The 22,657-nt window shown below is 41.5% G+C and overlaps 1 protein-coding gene and 1 non-coding gene across 5 annotated transcripts in view; one reads left to right on the top strand and one right to left on the bottom strand.

Annotated features, from left to right (window-relative positions):
- Positions 1-16,440, top strand: part of LOC124619581 (origin recognition complex subunit 5) — a 174,990-nt gene extending 158,550 nt beyond the window's left edge. For 3 of the 4 annotated variants that reach the window (XM_047146076.1, XM_047146078.1, XM_047146079.1), the window contains exons 9-10: positions 15,569-15,675; positions 16,216-16,440. In XM_047146076.1, coding sequence (XP_047002032.1) covers positions 15,569-15,675; positions 16,216-16,261 — 153 coding nt within the window. In that variant the 3' untranslated portion in view covers positions 16,262-16,440. The remainder of the gene's footprint in view (positions 1-15,568; positions 15,676-16,215) is intronic. The other variant, XM_047146077.1, reaches the window with a different exon arrangement.
- A 3,437-nt stretch (positions 16,441-19,877) lies between these two features.
- On the bottom strand, positions 19,878-19,952 carry Trnas-cga. The gene has a single exon. It is a non-coding gene; the product is annotated as a tRNA-Ser (tRNA).
- Positions 19,953-22,657: the final 2,705 nt, after the last annotated feature.

Here is a 22,657-nt window from a genome sequence, read left to right as displayed (position 1 = left end):
CCTGCCAGAGATCGCACTCAGTGGTAACGTACCAGCCTTCCACTCTGTGGGCAAATCCGCCGGGGTCCTGACACATCCGCTCTAGGTTCATGATAAGATGTACCGGCAACAAACCCATCAACAGCTGTTAGTTCACATACAGAAAGTGTTTCACCAATTGTGTCGGCCATGAAAAGGCCTTTCTTGTAGCTATAACATGGTTTACTTAAAGCGGGTGCTCGAATTGGTGACCTTAGTAGCATTGAACAGTGTTTTGCCAAACTCTTTCAAAGATTCCTGCCATTGCCCTGATGTGATTGGCGGCATGTTGAATGCGATTCATTAATTCCTCTTCATTTCTAGGTGGTTCATGTCTGGGTGGTGAACTACTATCTTGAAGAATCCCCACAGAAAAATGTCCGGTGGTGTGAGGTCTGGTGGTCACAGGGGCCTTGTCCTATGAGCATGTCTGTCAATTACCCAGCCATTGAAGAGTTCATTTAAATATCCATGCACAGCACAACTGTTATGTGTGGGCGTCCCATCGTGCTGCAACGACATGTATAGCTGTATATCCAAGGGAACATCTTTCAGCAGGCCGGGTACAGTTTCTTGCAAAAAGTGGAGGTAGACAGACCGGCCCAATCAGATGGTCACCCACAATGCCTGCCCAAATGTTGAACGTAAATGGTTCCTGGTGTCCGTGGACATACATGACACGAGGATTTCCCCTTGCCCTGTAATGAAGGTTTCGAGTGTTGTATAGGCCACTCCAGTGGAAGGTGCACTTGTCAGTAAACAACACAATGGTGGGAAAGTCGGGATCTTGCAGAAACCACCGGCAAAACCATAGCCTATGTTCGCGTAGTCCGCCAGAGGATTTAGGTCTTGGACAGGGTGGAAATTAAATGGATGCTGGCTGTCACCCCTCAAAATCTCCCAGACTAACCAATGAGTAACCCCCATGTCATGTCCAACCGCTCGAGTACTTGTCGTAGGTGCTTCCTCGAAGCACTCGAGAAGACTCTCTTCAAATGCAGCGTCCAGTTGTGTTCAACATCTTCCATCATCACCATGATATCCCACTAACAAGCCTGTTTCGCCAAGTCACCGGTGAATTGCTGTTAACATTTGCAGGTCTGGGTAGCGTCTTGCTGGGTACCGTTCCTCATACAACTGTCAAGCTTCATGTGCATTACCATCAGCTAGTCTATAAACAAAAACCATATCTCATTTTTCCTCAAATGAATACTGTGCCGCCATGTGTACTGTATGACTAAATCGCAAGTGATGTGTGTGTGCTCCAAAGCAAAGCTTACATGCGAACGCCTCTGACATGAGGTGGACGCAAACAGCAAGACCCAATCGACACATGCGCGTATCGCGTTGGGGCAGTGATTGGGCGAGGGATGTTTGTATGTGTGGACCGACAACCATAGTGCTACCTGTCAACCGACAAATGGCAAGAAGGTCATCCCATGGCCAATCGGAGTGTGAGAGTTTAAAAATGGTACGTTGTCGACTTACATAACATTAATAATTTTGGTTCCTACTGGCATTAGCTGTTCGGGATTAAAATTTCTTGACACAATTTTTCTCCACTCTGTATACATCCTTATTGAAATAGTATGCTGTTTTCATCTTAACTGTTGCTTTAATGGCTCCTTTCTCCAAAATGTCATGTTAAATTACTTCTTCTAGATATTTAAACTTGCTAGCTCTCCCAATTTTTTCACACTGTATTTAGTTTTCATTGTGTTTGGTGCTGCCTTGATGTTTGTCATAAATTTGGTTTTTCTCAGAGGACATTTGTAAGCTTGCTTTCACCTGCTGTTCCTTTTTCACCCATTGCTTTATTGTTTTTTGAAGTTGTGGATTGTTTGTTTGATTTCAGAACACATTATAAGTATTTATATGATGAACCACACAAATTCACATGTTTTGAAAAGTGTCTATTTGATTCTATGTGTCAAATAAATTTTGTTAGCGGTTTGCATGTTCTATGGATCGTGATTGGGAATCTCACAGAATATGGAATAAGTGAGTTAACATGCAAACAGTGGAAAATATGAAGTGGAATAACAACAATATTACAAGGATAGATTGCTACTAATCACATGGAGCAGCTGTTAAGTGGCAAACCCACACACTGAAAAAGTACTGGAAACATTGCCAGTCGTACAAATTACAGTGACATTTTTGGCAACGTGGCTGCCCACTGTTGCCCAGCAGTGTTTGTAGCATTAAATTTCTGGGCCAGAAGAGTTTATATGGGTGACACTGTGGCTGCGAAATATGAGATGAGAGTGAGTGTGGCTCTTCCGCATCTAAATTCCATAAGAGAAAAAATTAGTAAGAAAGAGAAATCACACTTTATGAAAGTGAACAGTTTTCGATACTTTAACTGATGAACTGATGCTGGATGCATAACTTTTCCACAATGCTGAAACATAATTTTGAATATATTGTTTGAAAGTAATTCGAACTATGGACCTTGCAAATGGTGAGGAGGCTTGCCTACCTCAGTGATGCAAATAGCCGTACCATAGTTGCAACCACAACGGATGGATGCCTCTAGAGAGACCAGACAAACATGTGGTTCCTGGAGAGGGGCAGCAGCCTTTTCAGTAGTTGCAGGGGCAACAGCCTGGATGATTGACTGATCTGGCCTAATAACTGCAATCAAAATGACCTTGCTGTGCTGCTACTGTGAATGACTGAAAGTGAGGGGAAACTACAACTGTAATTTTTCCTCGAGGGCATGTAGCTCTTCTGTATCGTTAAATTATAATGGTTAAATAATGATGGTATCTTCTTGGATAAAATATTCTGGAGGTAAATAGTCCCCCATTTGGATTTCTGGGGGGATGCAATTCTCAGGAGAAACAAAAGTGGTGTTCTATGGATCGGCGCATGGAATGTCACCCTTAATCGGGCAGGTAAGTTAGAAAATTTAAAAGGGAGTTAGTGAAGTTCAGTGGCAGGAGAAACTGGACTTCTGGTTAGGTGAATATAGGGTTATAAACACAAAATCAAAGAGGGGTAACGCAAGAGCAGATTTAATACTGAATAAAAAAGAAAAAATAGGATCATGGATAAGCTAATATGAACAGCATAAAGAATGCACTAATGTAGCCAAGATAGACATGAAGCTCACACCCACCAGAGTAGTAAAAGTTTATCTGCCAACTAGCTCTGCAGATGAAGAGATTGAAGTGATGTATGATGAGATAAAAGAAGTTAATCAGACAGTTATGGGAGGTGAAAATTTAATAGTCATGGGGGACTGGAATTTGACAATAGGAAAAAGGAAGAAAAGGAAAATAGTAGATAAATATTGACTGGTGGAAAGGAATGAAAAATGAAGCCACCTGTAGAATTTTGCACAGAGCATAATTTAATCAAAGCCAACACTTGGCTTAAGAATCATGAAAGAAGATTGTATGTGTGGAAGAGACTTGGAGACATCAGGTTTTAGACTGTGTATATAGTGGTAAGACAGAGATTTTGGAACTAGGCATTATATTGTAAGACTTAACCCGGGACAGATGTCAGCTGTGACCACAATTTATTGGTTATGAATTGTAGATTGAAACTGAAGAAACTGCAAAAAGGTAGGAATTTAAGGAGCTGGGACCTGGATAAGCTTACAGAACCAGAGTGTTGCAGAGTGAGCATTAGGGAATAATTTACATGAACAGGAGAAAGGTATACAGTAGAAAAACAATGGATAGCTTTGAGAGATGAAATAGTGAAGGCAGCAGAGGGTCAGGTTGGCAAAAAGACAAGGGCCAGCAGAAATCCTCGGGTAATATGAGAGAGTGCTTCGGTAGCTCAGTTGGTAGAGCACTTGCCCGCGAAAGGCAAAGGTCCCGAGTTCGAGTCTCGGTCGGGCACACAGTTTTAATCTGCCAGGAAGTTTCATATCAGCGCACACTCCGCTGCAGAGTGAAAATCTCATTCTGTTAGTATGAGAGAAATTTAATTAGTGAAAGGAGAAAATATAAAAATGCAGTAAATGAAACAAATGAAAGGAATACAACAGCCTAAAAAATGAGACTGACAGGAAGTTAAAAATGGCTAAGCAGGAGTGGCTAGACGATAAATGTAAGGAATTAGAAGCGTATATCACTAGGGGAAAGATAGATGCCGTATACAGGAAAAATTAGAGAGACTTTTGGAGGAAAGAGAACCACCTGTATGAATATAAAAAGCTCAGATGGAAAACCAGTCCTAAGCAAAGAAGGGAAAGCAGAAAGACAAAGGATTATATAGATGGTTTATACAAGGTAGATGTACTTCAGGGCAACATTATGGAAATGAAAGAGGATGCAGATGAAGATGAGATGGAAGATACAGTACTGCATGAAGAATTTGACAGAGCACTGAATGACCTAAGTCGAAACAAAGCCCTGGGAGTAGACAACATTCAGTTGGAGAGCCTGCCATGACAAAACTCTTACATCTGGTGTGCAAGATGTATGAGACAGGTGAAATACCCTCAGACTTCAAGAATATAATCACTCAAATTCCAAAGTCAGCAGGTGCTGACAGGCAAGAAAATTCTGTGAGACAGAGCAAAGGTCTTGGGAGAGCAGTTGAAAGGGATGGGCAATATCTTGAGAGGAGGATATAAGATGAACATCAACAAAATCAAAACGAGGATAAAGGAATATAGTCAAATTAAATCAGGTGATACTGAGGAATTGGACTAGGAAATCAGACTCTTTTAAAGTAGTAGATGAGTGTTGCTATTTAGACAGCAAGACAACTGATGATCAAAGTAGAGTGGATACAAAAGGTAGATTGGCAATGGCAAGAAAAGCATTTCTGTAGAAGATAAATTTGTTAACATATAAATATATATTTAAGTGTCAGGAAGTCATTTCTGAAAGCATTTGCATGGAATGTAGCCATGTATGGAAGTAAAACAGTGATGATAAACAGTTTAGACAAGAAAAGAACAGAAGCTTTTGAAATGTGATGCTACAAAAGAATGCTGAAGATTAGGTGCGTAGAGGATTTAAGTAATGAGGAGGAACTGAACAGAAATGGGGAGAAAAGAAATTTGTGGCACAACCTGACAAGAAGGGATTGGTTGGTAGGACACATTTTGAGACATCAAGAGCTCAACAATTTAGTATGGAGGGGGGGGGGGGGGGAGGAGATCGGAGATCATAGAGGGAGTCCAAGAGACGAATATAGTAAGCAGATTCAGAAAGATGTACTTTTCAGTAGTTACTCAGAGATCAAGAGGCTTGAAGAAGAATGCTGAAGATTAGATGGGTAGATCACATAACTAATGAGGAGGTATTGAATAGAATTGGGGAGAAGAGGAATTTGTGGCACAACTTGAAAAGAAGAAGGGACCGGTTGGTAGGACATGTTCTGAGGGATCAAGGGATCACAAATTTAGCATTGGAGGGCAGTGTGGAGGGTAAAAATCGTAGAGGGAGACCAAAAGATGAATACACTAAGCAGATTCAGAAGGATGTAGGTTGCAGTAAGTACTGGGAGATGAAGAAGCTTGCACAGGATAGAGTAGCATGGAGAGCTGCATCAAACCAGTATTTGGGCTGAAGACCACTACTACTACTACAAGGATCATATACTAAAACAGTAGCATCAGACAGAGTCCTTCATCAGATGTAGGAAGGAGAAAAACAAACACACACACACACACACACACACACACACACACACACACACACACACAGGCAGGAAGGCCATTGTCGTTTCTGGGTACTGAGGCCTAAATGCAGCAAGAAGTGATTACAGCTGGGCTGGATATTGGGGTTACTGAAGAAATATTGTTGTTGTTGTTGTTGTTGTTGTTGTTGTTGTGGTCTTCAGTCCTGAGACTGGTTTGATGCAGCTCTCCATGCTACTCTATCCTTTGCAAGCTTCTTCATCTCCCAGTACCTACTGCAACCTACATCCTTCTGAATCTGCTTAGTGTATTCATCTCTTGGTCTCCCTCTACGATTTTTACCCTCCACGCTGCCCTCCAATGCTAAATTTGTGATCCCTTGATGCCTCAAAACATGTCCTACCAACCGATCCCTTCTTCTAGTCAAGTTGTGCCACAAACTTCTCTTCTCCCCAATCCTATTCAATACCTCCTCATTAGTTACGTGATCTACCCACCTTATCTTCAGCATTCTTCTGTAGCACCACATTTCGATGAAGAAATATGGGACAGGGAAAAGGAGAGAAATAGTAGGGTAGGGTAGTGCTGCCTGTGGGAGTATGCAGAGATGTGGTGAGGACAGAATGGGGAGCTGCTAGGTGTAGCATTGGGTGAGGAGGGGAGCCAGAGTAAATGGAATGATTTTGGAGGTGACTGGAGGACAGAATGCTTGCTGTGGGGCTGGTGTGGAAGCAGGAAAGATGGAGGAGGAGGAGGGAGGGGGAGCGGTTATGAGAAGTAAGAATGAGTTTTAGGTAGAGTTCCCACCTGCACAATTCAGAAAAAAACATGTTGTTTGGAAGAATCCATATGCCTCAGCCTGTGGATCAGTCGTTCAGTACTAGCACAGTGTGTTGCAGGGCATGCTTCGTAACTGGGCGATCCAGCTCTCTCTTGACCACATGTTCATGTGCACAGCTAGCTTGTTAGTGCTCATGCCCATATAGAATTCTGCACTGTTTTTGCAGCTTAGTTGGTGGACTACACTCTGCTTTCACATGTGGCTTTGCTTTCGATGGGGGTAGGAAGTGCCTGTGACAGGACTGGAGTAGATGGTACTGGGAGAATGCGGGGGACAGGTCTTGTGTCTGGCCCTATTGAAGGGATATGAGCCATGGAGCATGGGGTTGAGACTCTCACCATATTTGGAGAATGACTTCTCATCTCTACAGATGAGACAATTATGAGTTTAGTTTAGTTATGTCTTGTTCTGTAGATTATTTTATTGATATGATGTGGAACAAGTCAGATTACAATTCCCCCCCCCCCCCCCCCCCCCTCCCGGTTTTGAAACAGAAACTCGTCCATGGAACAGAAGGAGTTGTCCAAACTTGATCTGCTACGTGCCAGACACTTTGTTGTTGGGCAAATGATCAAAGATTTTTGTTGCTGGATAATGTACACCGTTTTGAGCAACTGACAGCTTCAATAACAGATAGTAAAGGTCATTTTTCCCTATAGTGTTGTACGTATGAACATCACTGTTCTTCGCGAATTGAGATTGATTATTTATAATGAATTTCATTAGTGAATATATGTACTCTAATGGTGCAGTTAAAATACATAACTCCTTGAATAGGTGCCTACATGGCTTCCTTAGGTGAACACCATTAATTATTGTGCAATCAGTATTTTATGTCTGAGTGGTGAGTTGCCCCAGAAAACTATTCTAGAAGACATTATTGAGTGGAAATATGCAAAGTTTGTTAGGAGGCTGATCTGTTTATTACCAAGACTAGCGATTATACGAAGAGCGAAAGAAGATGAACTTAATTGCTTGAGAAAGTCATTAATGTACTTCTTCCAGTTAAAGTTGTCATCAATGTGAACTCCCAAAAATTTGGAGAAATCTACCCTGTTAACCGAGCCCTGTTCATATGCTACATCAATTGTCAGTATGACTCTATTCGGTGTACAGAACTGGTTATAGAGAGTTTTTTCAAAATTAAGGGAGAGTCCATTTTCTAAGAACCACTTAATTATTCTTTGAGAGACATCCTTAACACTATCTTCAGCTGCTTTTTCTGGAATGGGACTTATTATAACACTCAAGTCATCTGCAAAAACTACCAATTCTGCTTGCTGAATGTTAAGTGAGAGGTCATCCACATGAATAAGAAACAGCAGAGGACCCAAAATTGAACCCTGTGGGACATCCTTTGTGATAACTCCCCATTCACTAGACTTTACCACCCTCCGACATTTTTTTGTGTTATTCAGCACAACTTTTTGCTTTCTGTCCGTTAAGTATGATTCAAACCACCTGTGTGTATGGCCTTCTATTCCACAAAACCTGAGTTTTTCTAAGAGTGTAACATGATCCACACCGTCAAGTGCCTTGGAAAGATCGCAAAAAATACCATCTGGCAATAATTCGTTATTTAGGGCTTGTACTATTTGATGGATAAATGTGTAGACAGCATTCTCAGTAGAGTAACCCTTCCAGAATCCGAACTGTGACATGCTGAGTAATTATTTTCACTTCAGTGTGAGACTACTATTGAATACATAACTTTTTTGAATATTTTAGTAAATGAAGTCAGCAAGGAGATTGGTCTATAATTATTTAAGTCACTCTTGTCTCCTTTCTTGTGAAGAGGTTTGACAATTGTGTATTTCAATCTGTCTGGAAAAATTCCCTGTGCCAGTAAAGCATTACATATATCACTAAGGACTCCACTTATTAAATTAGAACAACACTTCAAAATTCTGTTATAGACTCCATCAACACCACAAGAGCTCTTTTTTTTTCAGTATATTTATAGTTCCCTTAATTTCAGTGGGTGATGTTGGTGCTATTTGTAAAGGCCTAAAGTCCTGGGAATGACATTTTAACATTTTTTTCCTTCTTCAACTGAACCCTTTAATCCTATTTTTGGTGCTACATTCAGAAAGTGATTGTTAAAAATACTTGCAACTTGTGAATTATCACTCACAACAATATCATTTCGCTTTATTGCTATGGTATGCTGTGCACTGTCAGGCTGCCCCGTCTCGCGTTGACAGTGTTCCATATAGTTTTAATCTTATTATACGCATTATTAATTTCTGTCAGAACACATAACCTTCTTGACTTCTTAATGACTTCCCTTAAAATATCACAGTATCTTTTGTAGTAAGCAAGTAACGTCGGATCCTGACTTATTCTGGCCTGTACATATATTTCCCTCTTCCTCTTACATGTTATCTTAATTCCCTTAGTAATCCATGGCTTATTTGACTTTGTAATGGCTTTTTTGGATAAAGTTTCAGGAAATCAACTCTCAAATATTGAGACAAATTTATGGTGGAATAAATTGAATTTGGCATCAGCATCATTTTCTACATATACTTCACCCCATTCTATCTCTTTTAGGCTGCTCTTAAAACTCTGTATCCTGTCCGCATCAATATGCCTCCCTGCCTTGTATGAACCTGCCTCAAGCTTGTAAGGTTTTCCATTACCTGTGCATCATGGTCCGATAGCCCATTAACAACTGGATACACATTAATAGTTTCTGCATGAGCACTGTCTTATGAAAATGTTATCGATAAGAGACCTACTATCCTGCTGCACCTGAATTGGAAAGTTTGCAACAGATACTAGATTGAAACAGCCAAACAAAGATTCTAGCTCTTTTTTCCTATCCGTGTCTTTTAAGAAATCTACATTAAAATCACCACAAACCACTAACTGCTTCCTTTTGTAGCTCAATAATGCTTCTATATTTTTCATGAATAGCTGAAAGTTACCTTGAGGGGAGCTGTAGACTGTTACAATTACTATAGAAGTATATTGCAGTAGCAACTCACAAGCACATGCTTCAAGGATCTGATCTACACAAAAACTATTTGTTTCAATATTTTTGACTGTGTGTCCAGTTTTTATATAAGTCGCAACTCCTCCTCTTTCCATGTTGACTCTACATGAATAAGATGCTAATCTGTAATCCTTTGAATTTAATTTCTCCATCCCTGTGGTTACATGGTGTTCAGAGAGACACAAAACAACATACCTTCAGAATTTACCCCATTTTCTAGGCATACAATAAGCTCATCTATCTTATTTTTCAATCCTCTAATGTTCTGATGAAACACACAAATGTTATTTTTTTTAGATACTGCTACAGACATTATGGCACTGTTCTGTCTTAATCTCTTTCAATGCTCTCTGTCTGCAACCTGACTCTAACCTAAAAAATATGTCCCTCTAACTCCAGTAATCACAGGTATTTTGTCTTGTGTGCACGTGGCCCACCTCACATTTTCTGCAAGATCAACTAATCTGTCCTTCCCCCTCCTACTCAGGTGCAGGCCATGACTGGTGTAACCCCACCTCCCAATTGCATCAACAGGCACAGCACAGATGTGAGATTTAGTTTCTGCCAACAGTAACACCCCCTCCCCCCCCCCCCCCCCCCCCCTCCCAATCCCTCCCAGCTCTCTGTTAACATGGTTGACAGCCGTATTAACCCAGGGCTGGTCATGGCACTGCAAAACATCCACAAACCCCACACGAGTGTGAGCTGTTGCTGCTCCTATTACATCCAGGTCACACCTATACTATAGTCAGAATTGCTAACCAGGCTGTTTCCTGCTCCTCCTGCTAGAAGGATATGGCCCTCACCATCAAAATCTTTGCACAAGGCCCCTAGGTTTTCTTTAACCTGGCTAAGCTTAGCACTAGGTTTCACAGTGCTTGTGACCTGGTACTTGACTCCTAGCCTATCCTGTAGCAAATGGCCTACACCTCTCCCATGACTGCTGCCTAACAGCAGAACTCTCTTCTTTCTGCTTGACTTTACTCCCGACCTAGGATTACAATTGTTACTACGAGTCTGCTGCACCCTACTTTGCTCAAAACTGTTTGAGGCTCTTCAAGTAAAAAATCAAACTGATTGCTCACTGGAATCTGAAAAGTGATTTCTGGGGTTTCCTCTTCTGACTACAACTTGTTACCTGTTCCCAGCTCCCAGTGTCTCTTTCCCCCTTCAACCTGTCTAATTCGAAGTATGCCATTTCTAGTTCAGCCTGAAGGGCAAAAATATTTTTTCCCTGTTCCACGATTTTCTTGTCACAGCTACATAATCTAAAACTCCATTGGCGAGCCTCATCTGGCACTATAACAGCTTCCCGCTACAATCACCCCAGTGAAACACCAACCCACAATTCTGACATTTCACTCCCATGCTCACTAATCTACGACAATATCCACAGTTGTCACACATGATGGCAGATTAAACAATACAAATTACACTACAAACAATTCTGCTACATCAATTAATAATTAGTAGAAAGTAACTTAGCTTCTGGTGAGATGAGCAGAGAACTTCTGGATGTCAGGCAAATGGAAACAGCGTGAAGTTAATTGCTGGCGTAGGTTATAGTGGTGGAAATCACAAAACGAGTAAGTAACTGAAGAGGCTCAATATTTTCTAATGACAAATTTGAACAGACACCATCACTGAATTATGTATAAATACTCTAATGGAAACAGAAACACCACTTAATGACTTTATTGCACAATATGAAAAATTAACTGTACGGAAGTATAGAAACACAAAGCGAATGTAAACCATACATGCATGATACTCTTCACAAGAAAGCTAGACAGACATCATCCGGAAATTATTGAATAATCACATAACTTACTGTGGTCGATAACGAAAACAAACCCACACCAACGGCTTGCACTTTAGAACAATTAGCTTTTCACGAAAAATACGCAAGTAAAAGTGAAACCTTCAATATATAGATCACAACAGATACTAATTTACTTACTTAAGCTACAATATTGCCTTAATAAATTGTTTTTCCACGAGTAAACACCTATATTTATGAGCGCACTGCGTACACACACACGCCTGCTCCAAAGAACTTAAAGCTTATACCCAGTATGAGTATGGAATGTATGGCAGCTGTTGAAATGAGGGTATTATTTTGTCATTGTTAGATTTGATGTGGATAGGTATTGAGGGAGCATTTGTAAGGTGGCGGTTAATTTTGAGGAAGGTAGTTTGTTGAGCTGACGAGGACCATGTGAAGTGAATGAGGAAAAAGGTGTTGTTAGGACATGGTCACTCTGTCAAGATCATCAAGATGTCACCAGTTAATCTGAAGCAGGTGAGGGATTTGGTATGCCGGTGGCTAGGAAGGTTTCCTCGAGAAAGTCAGTAGACTAGCTTAGGATGGTGTTATGCAGATTCCCATGGCTTTAATGCAGATTTGTTTGGTAGATGATGCATTCAAAGGAGAAGTAATTACGTGTGAGGATATAGTTGACAGTGATTAGGAATGAGGTTATAGGTTCGGGACAGTGTTCAGTGGGGGCAAGGCCATGGACACTTGGGATGTTAGTGTAGAGGGAAGTGGCATCCACAGTGGCAAACAGGTTGGTGGGTGGTAACAAAACAAGAACTGTGGGGAGACTGTAGAGGAAATGGCTGCTGTATTTCTGTATGGAAAGGTAGGTTACTGGTAATAGGCTGCAGGTGGTGTTCTGTAAGGACAGAGATTCTCACTCTGGGAGTGCAGTATCCAGCCACAATGGGGCTCCCTGGGTGGTTGGGTGTATGTGTTTCAGCAAACATGCGGAAGGTACAAATGCGAGGGTGGGGGCGGGGCTGTAGAAGGAGATAAACCCTCAGGAGAGACTCTAGAGTGGACCTAGGTATTTGAGAAGGCACTGAAGATCATTTTGGGTTTCTGGAATGGGGTCACTGTGAAGAACAGGTTGGTCGATGTGTCTGACAGCTAGTGTAGACCATCAGCCATGTAGTCTCTGTGATTTATAACCCTTTGTTGGCAGGCAGGATTACATGTTCAGGATCAGTTTTTAGGAGAGAGCTGAGATTATTTCTGTGGATGTGAGGTTAGTTCCCATGCTGAGGGATTTGAGAAATAATGTTGATGCAAGATTTGAGAATAGGAAGCTCTGAAAAGTTATTGAGGGATGATTCAGGAAAGGAGAGCTTTATCACAGGTGGATGAGCAGTAAATTGAGTAATGCAGGTATCAGTCTAGGTTTTAGGTCGAGCCTGATTGCCACTTGGTGGGAAAAAGTGTTTCCATTGTAGCGACCAGGAAAAGGAGAGAATTGCAGCATGACTAAATTTGGGAGTGAGGCAAAAAGCGAGGCCTGTGGAGAGGACTTATACTTCAGTGGCACGGAGGCTTTGGGAAGGCAGGTTCACATCTGTGTTGCATGTCTGTTTATACTCTGGGTTCTTGATAGTAGCGTAAAAGAGTTTCTTTTAGTGTAGATGATGTAGTTAATCCGAAATGCAAGGTTTGGCACTTATGAGGTGACATGGAGGTGGTTTGATGGAGGCTCTTGCAGTAGTGGTGCATAGAGGCAGTCCAGAGTGTGAGTGTGAGGCGAATAGATTCTGCCGATGCTGTTGTAGTTCCTGGGAGGCCAAGAGTTTCAGTTTGGGAGTTGAGATGGAAGAATTTGTGACTGCAGAGCAGGATGATTTTACAAATGGAGCAGAGGTAGTGCATGGAGACTTCAGCCAAGTTTATAAAGTTTTACAGGACTCAGTTGGTGAGGGCTGTGGACTGCTGGTGGTCCGAGTCTCATTACAGTTTTGGCTTTATTAATTTTTTGATTCACTTTGAATATCTACGCCATCCATAAATAGTATAAAAACAGATGTATGTATATGTCACCATTATGAAAATGATAGATTGCTACTCACCATACAACAGAGACAGAGTCACAGATAGGCACAACAGAAAGACTACTAAACAGGTAAGCTTTTGTCCAGAAGGCCTTCCTCTGAAATAGACAAAATGTGCACCAGTGCGCGCGCACTCGCACTCACACTCTCACACACACACACACACACACACACACACACACACACACACACACACACACACACACACGTGCGCACATGCAAGCAGAAATAGCTCACATACTCAGGACCAGTGTCTCTGGATGCCAATGCTTATTTGTTTAGTAGTCTTTTTGTTGTGCCCGTCTGTGACTTGTTGTCTCCACTGTATGTTGAGTAGTAGCCTATCCTTTCCATAATATTGTCATTATTCCATCCTGGGTCTTCCATTGCCTCATGTATTTATGTATGTATCTTCCACATCTCTCAAACCACTGGACAGATTTCAATCAAAGTTTATACACATATCCCTTACTGTCAGGTAACAATTGCATTGGGTGTAAGAACCACCTGTCTGTCATGGTTCAGGAGGTATGACATCATAAACAATGAGATGCATAAAAACTGCCAAGTCGCGCATGCATGACATTTAAATTGCTAGTACCACACACAGTTCAAGAGATAAGGTGTCACGAACACTGATGCTGTATGTGTGGAAAATGCCACATCATGTGTGAAGTTTTAATAGATTTATACTTTACTACTAAGACTCTCCTACAGTTGAGTCAACTTAATCAAACCCTGACACCTAGCAGTGCTTGTGAAAGCTTTCAGCTGCGAAGCACAAATGACTGTAGGTGAAAACAATAGCCGTCTATAGAGCTATGACCAGGCATTCCCTTTGTGACATTTATAAAATCACGTTGTGGACACATAAAGCAGCTGCGCCCCTTTCATATCAGGAGGCTGAACTTCCAAGTGAGACTTGGATTTGCCATAACAATTAACAAAACACGGGGGCAATATGTTAAGTACTGCAAAATGGATTTGACACCTCCGTGTTCCTCTCATACACTATTTTGTCACTTGCTCAAGGCTGGACACAACCCAGAATTTATTCTTCATAGTTCCTGGACATGTCAGTAGAAATATTGTGTACAACAAAGTTCTGAATTAAACAAACATTACAGAGAAATCATATTTTGCATACTATGTTTCTGAATTTGGGTACTGTACTTTTGCATTTGTTTATTGTTCATATTTCTTTGTAAGACTGCTTCATAATTTCAAAGGTATTTTCACAAATACATGGAAACGAAACTTTTTTATATTGCTCTACAAACACAGTTCAATTTTTGTATTCATTTTTACTACAAAACAGGCAAAATGAAAAATTAAAATCTGGGCAGAGCTGGTTTTGTCAGACAGTTTAAACATAAAATTATCAAAACATATATATAATTATCATATTTTATGAAAAATACACAAGTTGAAGGGAAACATGATAATAGAACATCTCTGTATGGAGGAAGTTAACTGTTCTTGTTATCTGCGTGTTTTTGCAAACTTTACATTACTTGCTTTATTGTTAGTTGATGAGTTGACGAAGGTCGTCTTTACTTCTCCACCTTATGAAGAGTTATGGTGCGGTGACTGATGGGAGTCGCAGTGTGATGTACAATTAGAAATAAGATGATATGCATTTTTCATAAAAAGTTATAATTATGATACATATTAATTATGATATATTTGATGAATTTTATATTTAAGTGATGTAGGTATTTGAATTGATCAAAAAATAATAAACATTGTAACGAGACTCGAACCAGCAGTCAAGACAATCACCAGTCTTGAGTGTTACTGATTAAGACACACAGCCCATCGAAAAACTGCCTTGACTTTAGTGAATTAGGATTGCATGGAAAACTTAAAAATAGGTGTTCTTGAGAAGTTTTGAGAGTTACATCGAACTGCTTTGGAGATTAATATTTGAGTCGTGAACTTCAGGTACCATGAATATAAAAAATTATGAAAGTATAATTGCCATTTGGTCTCCTTGTTAGAGTTTCCACACGAGTGTAGTTTTTTGCCTCTCATATGTTGTATTCTAATAAAGTGAGAAAGAAAATTTAGTAAATCAGTTAAGAGGCCATCTCATTTACAGTGTATTAACTGTAATCCCATTAATCTGTTGCATAAGTTGAAGAAAAATTCTGTTCTCATGTAAATGACAAACAAATTTTTGGTAACTGGTTACCAAAATTACACTAAAGCTGTAGCAATTTTTCTGCTTCCATTACAGATTTCATCTTTGGTCAAGCTCAGGCTTCTGATTATGGTAAACAGTAACATTGACTGTCCAAAATATAAATGTGCTGTTGGTTTGGATTTCATAAAAATAATTGCTAGGTAAGTATTGTTGATTGTTAGAAAAAGATTGCTTGTGTTTTAACATATTTTATAGTATTATTGCCGATTTGATCCTCTTAGAAAACTGAGCTGAAACTATATGACATTTTAGGTTGTGTACGTGTAACTGTTAATGTATTTGAGTGTTGATGGGCGTAATACATTTGTAATTTATATATGTATAATGTTCTTTAAGTTGGGCCCATATACTGTAATAAATTATCCCCTCTGATTTAATCATGACATCAGTTTTTGTTGCCTACTTGCTTGCTCCTACCCTGCCTACCAACATGTGGATGCATGTTTCAAATTAGAAGTCTTTGTTTCAGAATCTCATTTTTGTCTTTTTTCTGTTAAATCCTCAATTTCATGGTGCCTCTTGTAGCACAACTACAATGGATGTGTAACCAGGCATTTCTTTTTTCAAGCCTGGTAACATTTTTCTTTGTGTCTGAATTTCATCTAAAGTGTTTTATTGTCATGCATTGATGTCTGTTCTGTGCATCTCCTAGTTTAATTACTTTAACATTTTTGTTTCAGAACAGTCAATTTTGATATTGTAAAATACTTGTTTCCATCAAATTGAAGCATGACAGAAGAAAGATATTTAAATATTATTATAAAAGCCATTTTATGCTTCAAACATTCGTACTGTGATCGTAAAAGATATTGCATTTCTTCCACATCAAGAAAATTACATGAATCGTATATTTTTGTAAGCTGTGTAACTAGACTCACTTGAAAGATAATACTTTTTTCCTTTTCTTCCTGATATTTTTATTTATTACTGTATATTGTACAGAATAAGAAATAAAATGATATAAACTATTTAAAATGATGGTTTACTTTATAAATAAATATTTTACTATTGATCTCGCTGTACCTTATTATCTATAATCGTATACTCTGCTCACCCATTTTTCTTCCATGGCCTATTCTCCTTCGCCCATTGAACCTCTGTCTGGAGACTTTCCTCTGGGTGTCAATTACAAAACATTTACCCATCAATGACAAAGATCTACCCACATACTGTTTCCAGATTGTACATGGTACCTCACTTCCGTCCCTTTAATAATCCGAATACAAACAGTTACATAGCTTGGTGCCATCCCTCCATCTGCTAAGATATCCAAATTGATTTGAACCATCCACATTCCTCACTACCTTAGTTGTATGTAAACAGATTACCATGCGCCACTAAACTTTCTCTACTCCATACTCAAGATATTCATGTTCGACCCCAAATATTTTGGACTGACCTCCCAGGCTGAAACTCACTTTAAAACTAAGTATACCACTACCTACACTCAAAACATAAGACAATGTCTCCCTGTCAACCCATGATAGCATACATATTCTACCTGCCTGTGACCCATTTTGCACACCGCATTGTCAAAAAGACACTGTTTGCACTGAAGTGGATCACAATAAAGTTGTTAATCTATCCTCCAGAAACCTGCCTGCAGAAATTTCATTTCTATACAAGGGCTTCAGTTTGTCCTGTGCCCAAATTCGACCGTGATGGACTACACAACGATCTGCTCTCCTGTTACTAAGCTTTGCAGAAAAAACATTTCATTACCAACAATACCACTGACAAAAAGCCCACATTAAGTCTTCAACAGTATGCATCCTATTGCACTGTGACCTACATCATCTATCCAAGCACCCCATGCCTCAACTTCTCCCCCCCCCCCCCCCCCTCTTCCCTCCCTCTTCTCATTGGGCTCGCATTTCTTTTGTGAGAATGTGCTCAGCTACAGCAGGGACCCAGTCCTGGCAACACTACTTTCCCTTCTGTGCCGCAAGCGTGTCCTTTCACTATTCCATTGTTGGTGCCCTACCCTTGCTGAGGAGTGTGTCATCGCTGGCCGCTGTGGCCGAGCAGTTCTAGGTGCTTCAGTCCGGAAACACGCTGCTCCTACGGTCGCAGGTTTATGTAGTTCTAAGTCTAGGGGACTGATGACCTCAGATGTTAAGTCCCATAGTGCTTAGAGCCATTTTTGAGTGTGTCATTGTGGATGGGGCACAGGGACTGCGGGCAATGGTTTTCTGACTAGGTAACTGTTGATGTGGCTGGGTAGTGCTCATAGGAAGAGCCCTAGTTCGGAATAAGTGGCACCATGGTGAAAGACTCATACATGAAATGAATTAAACTTCCTTCCTCTGGTGGCTGCATGTCCCAGCTCTCTCTCCTGGAGGTAAGACTTATTATGAAGCGGAGATGGATGACCCCCATGATATTTCCTTCTGTGGCTACACTGTGGGAGGAACATAGGGCTCGGAGACAAGGGTAGAAATACCCACCACAACAACCACCACCACAAATATTTATTGTGTTCCGGGGCCGAGAGGGCTTTCGTTTGACTAGGAAGCCACTGTTCTTCATTAAAAATCTGGAGGACAGGTTTGGGGAAGCAGCAGAGTTTTCAGAAAATGAAAAGTGGCTCTGTGCTGATTAAAACAGCTTCCCCTGCTCAGTTGTGGCCACTGCCCACCTGACAAGCTGGGTGATATTCCTGTAACTGTAACTCCCCATACCAGTCCCAATGTGGTACAGGACATCATTTTTCACTGTGATCTCCTCCTGCAGATGGATAATGAGTTGAGTGCCAATTTGGAGTGACATGGAATGCATTTTGTCTGTCATGTCCAGTGTGGATCAGAGAATAAAAGGTGGATACTGGAGCCTTCATCTTGGCCTTTGAAGGCGACTCGCCTGAGAAGCTCAAGTTGATGGTGTATCATTATAATGTCAAGCCATATGTTCCTCCTACCATGCGGCACTACGAGTGCATGCAATTTGGACCCATGTCTTCGTGGTGCAGTGCCAGTCCCATGTAGAAATTGTGGATATCAGTTGCACATGAGACCTTCATGTGCTCCTCCCTCCATCTGTGTCAGTTGTGAGGAACACCATTCCCCCTGTTAACTGGTTTGCAGCATTCTCTGACAAGAAAAGAAAATAATAAAACTTAGACCATCTCACATATCAAGAGGCCAAGAAAAAACGATCATCTACATCCTACACTGATGGTGGATGGTGGATGGTGGATGGTGGATTGATGGATTGATGGAGGATGATTGATGGAGGATGATTGATGTGTGCTACAGCTATAACATCATGTCTGTAATTACTGTGCCTTCTTGTGTAAACCTCCTCACCAGGTGGCTGGGGGACCTCATCCCCCTGCTTCCCTCACACCCCATTTAGAAGCAGTGACACTCTATCCATCGGGGACATCAGCCCCAAACCCCGGCTGGAGAAGCAACACCCTCCTCCGGTGTCCCTTACCGGGAAAGAGCCCTTGGGACACATCCTTTCCAGAACTCAGTTGACCTATAACATGATAGCAGCCAGTCACCGAAGGATCCATACGTTGCAGATCATAGAACTCAGAGCTCCTCCTCTGTCCCAGAATCTGCGGCAGACAAGCCCTTGCAGAAGTTGGGATCATTTGAGGAGGACGAGGAGGGGACAAAAAGTCATCCGAGGAGGAGATTTGGTGGCCTCCATGCTGCCTGACCCCACATGGCCTGCTTGTATCCAAGGTGGCATTCTTGGTGGCCCTATTCCCCTGAAGTCGGCCTCCCCCCCCAAACCCAAATTTGTAATAAATGGGTATTGATACCATGTCCTGACACCAGTGGCAACAGGTGGCCCTGAGGCATGACCTGCCTTCTTAGTCCCTTCACACCCCCACAGGATACTGACAGCGCGATCTTCCAGTGGAACTGGAACTTCCTGCCACATGGCTGAGCTAAAATGTCTTTTGTGTGTTAGCCCTGCTTTCTGCATAATCCTCCAAGAAACTTGGTTCCCAGCAATATGGACCTCTACCTTCCTTAGCTATCGGGGCTGTTTTAAGAATCGTACTGCAATGAAAAAATGTCAAGTAGTGTTTGCACATACATTCTAGACACTGTTTATAGCAAATACATGCCATTTGATATGATTTTAGAGGCTGTGGCTGTTCATATGAATATGTCTGGAATTTACTATGTGTAACGTATATCTTGCTCCCAACAATAAAATGGCCCAGAACACATTGTCTGCACTGTTTTTTCAGCTCTCCCCACCCTTCCTCATACTGGGTGACTTCAGTGCTCACAACCCTTTGTGGGTGGAGTTATAATCAATGGCCACAGTAAAGCTGTGGAAAACACAGTCTTCAAGAAACTTCCTGGCAGATTAAAACTGTGTGCCAGGCCGAGACTCGAACTCGGGACCTTTGCCTTTCGCGGGCAAGTGCTCTACCAACTGAGCTACCCAAGCACGACTCACACCCCGTCCTCACAGCTTTACTTCTGCCAATACCTGCCAATTCTGGAAACAGTTTTCATGCTTGAACTTTGCCTTTTGGATACTGGTGTTCCCACACACTACAGTATGGCGTAAGGATTTAGTCAGTCATTGGTCTTTCCCTTTTCAGCCCAGGTCTTATTCACACCATTCATTGGAGAGTACGTGATGAATTGTGTGACAGTGATCGTATTCCAGTCTTGACCCTCCCTCAGCATTACTCGCCTGGGCATCCACATATATGGGCTGTACAAAGCTGTTTGGGATCCTTTCACCACTGCCATTCCTCTCGCATCCCACTACATGAAGATATTGATGCAACTGTCCAGAGCACAATTGCATTCATTCTATCAGAAAGTGACTTGATGATACTATCTTCTTTGTAATCCCTACCATTCTATGGCATTGCATGACCCCTGAAATTACCATGGCCATTAAGGGTCACAGACAGCTCTCCAACACTAGTGGCATCCATCGGTGGAACATCTCATTAATCGCTCCATGCCCCAGTATGTCGTCTCATAAAAGACAGAATCGTGAATGCTAGGAATGGTATGTTGTTACCTTTAGACTGCATACCCCTCCTTCACAGGTTTGGGCACAGTCCCCCACGGGTGCACCTGGTGGCTCTGTGAATGCTGTCATCTACACTGACCTACTCAGTCTGCCAACATCTTGATTTGTATTATGCTCAGTTGTCTGCATGTGTGAATTAGCTGTGCATGTGTGAATTAGCTGCCTGCATTTCATGTTCTCAAACAGTGGTTAGAGTGACTTCACTTACCATTTACTACACCTCACCTGGAATTTTATAACCTCAAAGCATTAAGCAAGCTTTTTTTATGACTGATCAGATAAAAAGTTAGATTTCATATTTGAAGCAAATAACACAGCCTTAACCAAGCAGTCATTATTAACTGTCGGCTAATAAGCAAATATTCTGTAATGGTGGCCATAACTGAGAAGTAAAGAATCAATTAGGTTAAATATTTAAAAGCAAAATAACACAGCATTAATCAAGTGACCATTTCTGCACAGCAGCTACTTTATTTACGATTCAAGGTGTGATTTACTGAGAGAACGCCTAAGAACAATTGGCAGTATGAGTATATGAATAAGCAACTATTTCTTAGAAACTGATTGGCATAACTGAGCAGTACAAGAAACAATTATATCCAATGTTTACAAGAATATTTAGTAGTACCAACCAAACGGAACTCATACATGGCATGCCAGACTTTCAATTAGCTTATGCACAGTGGAAGGTGCCGTTTCGCATCACCTTTTCTAATGGCCAATGTCTCTCCACACAGTATGACAGTCTGAGGAGCGGAGCAAACCACAGACAGCACTATAGCATAGAAAACTGCAGTTAGATTCAGCATAACATAAATTTCCTGTTTGCCACTGTGGTACCATTACACAATCAAAACCATATGGGGCTGTCATTGTCAAAGACTCCGAGGCTGGCAGCACAAGTACAATGGCTGTTCACCAGCGGTTGCTAGTGCAACGAGCATTATCCAACCCCGAGCGGCACCAGGTTCACGCCCCTGTGCAATTGTGCCACCTGGGCACACAACTCAATGCATATAGAGGTGCCATCTGCAGCAGCAGGCTCAGTTACTCTTTGGGGGACCAGCCAGTCAAGTCCCAGTAGTTGCCACTCTTTGAGTCATAGTCCTAAGTCTCGATGGCCCCAGCGGAGCCACTTTGCCATACTGTGATGTACATTGCCATTTGGTGTTTCCCTTGCCTGAGAGGCATCAGCTCATGGCTACAACAGTTAGCTTTGCAGAACTTTGACTTCTGCCAGTCACAACAGAACTACCATACAGAGACTTAAAATTGTGCATGTCAACATCATTAGTAGGCAAAGGACTTTGTACTACACCAGTTGCAGATCTTCAATGTATAAGTTGAGTATTTACAATACGTCTATTTTACAGCGATGTTTGTTTACTCATTTCAAGTTTGATTTATGCGTCAGTTCCCAGGCACCTTCCTGGCGAACTGTATTTTGTACGCATGGCTACCGTTCAGACACACATTGTTTGATGCCAATGCTAAGTGCCATGATGATAAGGCCACCTTAATGAAAGATACTCTGTACACAACTGCATTTAATACAGAAACTCAGTCACAACAGTACTAACTTAAGCATGGAAAAACAGAGCACATAATCGGCTTTGTGCTTCCCTCCCTTTCACAGTGTAATGCAGATTTAAGTCTTAAACACAGACCGATGTTATTTGAGCTCTGCAGAAGTCAAGGAAATGCCTTATAACCTTCGGGAATGCTCACCGTAGACAAGGTTTACTCCAAGCTAGGCCGTAGTCTTTTTCATAACTCAATGCCAGACGCAGTGCCACAACCACAAGACCTCCACCAACAGCCTTCTTTGGTCTGCAGCATACACTTCTGTTGACAGTGGCCACCCTTCCCTTCTCTCGCTCTCCTCAGCTACGGATGTGTCGTAGCACTGATGCCAAACGTTGGTTGTTCATTGTGTGCCCTCAGTTCACTACAGCTGCCACTCTGCATCCACCAGGTCTCACTTCCAACTTACTACCCAATGCTGTGCCTCGTGTCCCCTTTGCTTTCTCAATTGATACTCCCCCCTGCGGGTCCGGGGATTAGAATAGGCCCGAGGTATTCCTGTCTGTCGTAAGAGGCGAC

The sequence above is a fragment of the Schistocerca americana genome, chromosome 6, assembly GCF_021461395.2.
Source record: "Schistocerca americana isolate TAMUIC-IGC-003095 chromosome 6, iqSchAmer2.1, whole genome shotgun sequence".
Lineage (NCBI taxonomy): Eukaryota > Metazoa > Arthropoda > Insecta > Orthoptera > Acrididae > Schistocerca > Schistocerca americana.
This window is presented reverse-complemented; position numbering and strand designations above follow the sequence as displayed.